This window comes from Myotis brandtii, unplaced genomic scaffold, assembly GCF_000412655.1.
Source record: "Myotis brandtii unplaced genomic scaffold, ASM41265v1 scaffold986, whole genome shotgun sequence".
NCBI lineage: Eukaryota > Metazoa > Chordata > Mammalia > Chiroptera > Vespertilionidae > Myotis > Myotis brandtii.
Genome location: NW_005372102.1, coordinates 590,609 through 593,697, shown reverse-complemented (window position 1 = coordinate 593,697; position 3,089 = coordinate 590,609). Strand labels below are relative to the sequence as shown.

At 63.2% G+C, this 3,089-nt stretch overlaps 1 protein-coding gene across 1 annotated transcript in view; it reads left to right on the top strand.

The window, feature by feature from the left end:
• The window catches only part of AFAP1 (actin filament associated protein 1), a 75,723-nt gene extending 75,082 nt beyond the window's left edge, over window positions 1–641 (top strand). The window contains exon 18 of the mRNA XM_005886453.2: window positions 446–641. Within this exon, the coding sequence (XP_005886515.1) occupies window positions 446–472 (27 nt within the window). The 3' untranslated portion in view covers window positions 473–641. The remainder of the gene's footprint in view (window positions 1–445) is intronic.
• Window positions 642–3,089: the final 2,448 nt, after the last annotated feature.

Sequence of the window (3,089 nt, the reverse complement as noted above, 5' to 3'; positions counted from 1 at the left end):
GCTGCGGCCCGAGTGCCCGGAGGTGCCCATGGTGTCTCGGGAGCTCCGTTTGGTTTTGTTTCTGCCATGTTTGCTCTGCCGCTGTCACCATTCATTACGCTGGGACTTCTGTTCCAGGAAAGGTGAGGGTTCCCAGCTCTGTACGCGGGGGAAGGTGTGCGACGCTGTGGCTCAGTGCAGAGGCCTGGCAGCACAGCGGGGTCAGGGTCTGCATCGGACCAGCGCCCCACGCGGCCCCGAGGACGGAGAGGCCCTGCTTGGGGCCAGGCGCGTGGGGGCCTCCTTGGTCTTCACTGCGGCCCTCAGTCCTGGGTGGGACACGCTGACCGCCTTCCTGGGTCATGCGGGGATTCTGTCGCGTTTTGAGGACCCGCCATCCTGTCTGGCACAGATGTGCCCCGACACCTGGCGTGTATGTCAGCTCTTGCTCTCACTTCCCCGGCAGGAGTGGGAGCTGAAGAACGGGACGTAGGAGAGCGGACGTCACGAGAGGCCGCGGCTCCAGCAGGCCCGCCGTGCCCGGACCTGGCGTATGTTTCTACTGTATGACGTGCCCTGTAAGGAGATGTGCCCGGGCCGCTTGGCTCCCACGTGGTCTCTTCAGGCGGCCGGGGTGAGAGGTGATGGAACACAGTCCTCCGCCAGGGCCCCCAAGGGCAGCGTGCACTTGTCTGTGTCCCTTCCCCCTGCCTGCCCGCCGTCCCTGAAGCCACCACATGTGAACTGGGTCTGAGGACAGCTGGGAGGCGCTTTCCCTGGAGTTTCTGGACAGGAGCTTCGTAGCAGGACATGCTTTCTAAACTTCTCACATTTCTGTGTGTGTTGCACTTACCCTCGGGGTTCCCGGAGGTTCCGACCGATTTTATGAGGATTTTACTGCTTTGGAAAGGCTGTGAGGGTTTTGGACTCTTCGCCCTGTGTCCTCCTTCCCAGTACCACCCCCACCCCCCTGCGCTGGCGCCACGGTGGCCCATGGAGAGCTGGCAGCCTCGCGGGCACACGGCTACCCTTCCCTTCCTAGACGTCACGGCGGGGGCACTGGAAGTCGCAGGTCTATAGCCATAGCACAGAGAGCAGGAGAGGGCCTTCCAGAGCCTCCAGCCCCCCAACTCCCCCGCCCCCAGTTTGCAACTCCGAGCCATGGCCGTGTCCGTGGACCTGGGCTCGCCCCTCCTCCCGGGCACACAGGCCTCATAGGGCCTTGTCATCACTGTGCTGTCTGCCTCCCATGGAGCCCCTGGGTGACCCGCTGGCCTCCACACAGCCTAGCAGCCCGCGCTGTCCCCAGGCCTCTCAGTGCTCGCTGGGCGCCAGGGCCCTGTGGGGGCTCAGGGTCGGGCTGTATGGGACGTGACCGGCTCCACGGAAGCCAGTCTCGCGTGAGGAGCTGGAAGGTGCTTACCTGGGCTCCACCCGGGGCCTGAGCTCCTTGCAAAGCCGCCTGCCGGGGCGTTTGTCAGGAGGTCGGCCCTGGCCTGCCCCGCTGACCTCCTCACACACAGGATGGCGCTGGAGGCTGGTCCCCCAGCACTCAGCAGGTGACCTCAGGGCGGGCCCGCCCTGCTGGGAGCCAGCGCAGGGAGCACCCGGCCGGCCGCACACAGCTCACTTCCTGGAAGGGAAGCGCTCACTCTCCCGTCGCCTTACGGCTCCGGGTCCAGTGGTGTCCAGTCAAACAAGGCCTCACTCGGCCACTGTGCCTGCAGCTGCCTTGGCCCAAGAGAACCTCCAGGTCCGACTCACTAGACGGGAGGCCCGGCAGCTGCGCTCCTGCCCGCAGCCCGGTGGGTGGGCAACCTCTCGGCCGTGTGTGTCGGCCCAGGGTCCAGCCTTCGACTCCTGGCGGACACAGGCGGTGTTTGTAAAGCCGGGTTTTAATCCACTTCCATAACCACAAGCCTTTAAGGGGGGCGGGGAACTTGTCCGCTGGGGTCTGCGGAGCCACGGAGACGGGGTGCCCCAAGGGGAGGCTGCTGACGCCCACGATAGCGAGTCTCTCCGTGTCCTTGATGTGATCAGAAACCAGCTTAAAGCATTTGCTTCAAAGTGAGTTATTTATTTGTGTATGTTCAGTAAGTATAGCTTCTAATTTATATCTGTACATAGTAGACACACCAGGCTTCTGTCCGATGGGGCGAAGTCCCGTTGCCCTGGGAGAACCGGGTCCCTTAACAGATGGTCGTGTTCAGAGCGCGGCCAGACTCCAGGGGTCCTGACGGCATGAGGGGGGTGGGGGGGCGCCCTCGTGGTCGCCGCCCCTCCTGCTGGGCCTGAGGCCCCGCCAGCCTCAGAGCTCCTCCACTTTGACACGTTTATGATGTTTCACTCACACCCCCCATGCCCAGAGCAAAGTGGTGGTGCGGGGCTGTCAGGCCTGTGGTCCCCTTTGCCCAGATCCCCGGGGTGGGTGCCGCCCGCCTGTGGCTTCAGGATGGCACCACCACAGGCAGGCGGCTGAGCGGGATTGTTCCACATGCCGGACTCATGGGGCACGGCCTCCCGCCATCTCTTCCAGCTCTTCTCTCGGGGCGACCCCGGTGACCTCAGACACCCATGGCACAAAGCCAGCCTCGCCCCCGACACGGGTGCACCATCTCCCTGTCCCTCACTCATCCTGGCTGTTTCTGAAAACCCAAGCCCTGGGCCAGGTGGCGATTTGCCACCTTTTGCAAAGTTTGTTTCAAATCCTGGGCCCTGGGCCTGAAGGCCACACCCAGCCAGGAGCGGCCGGCTGGTGCGTCAGGGCTGTTTATGCACCAGGTCATGTGACAGGAGCCCCGGATGGGTGCTGGGCGCACCAGCAGGGCCCGCAGCCGACGTGGCCCGGTCAGCACAGACCGGGCGTCCCCGCAGGGGCTCACTCCCGCCAAGGGCTCAGCAACGTTGAAATGCACAGCTATTGCCTTCTTTTCTAGGGTAATTTTTAACAGGAAACGTATTGTCAGCTCGTGGCACAGTTTAAAGAGGGTGATGGTTATTATTATTGTTTGTTCCTGCTGTGATGCTGTCTGGTCACCCGTGGTGGCTGCGTCGATACTGTGAAATGAACTGAAGATGAACTACCACCTCCGTGCCCCACACACCACGCG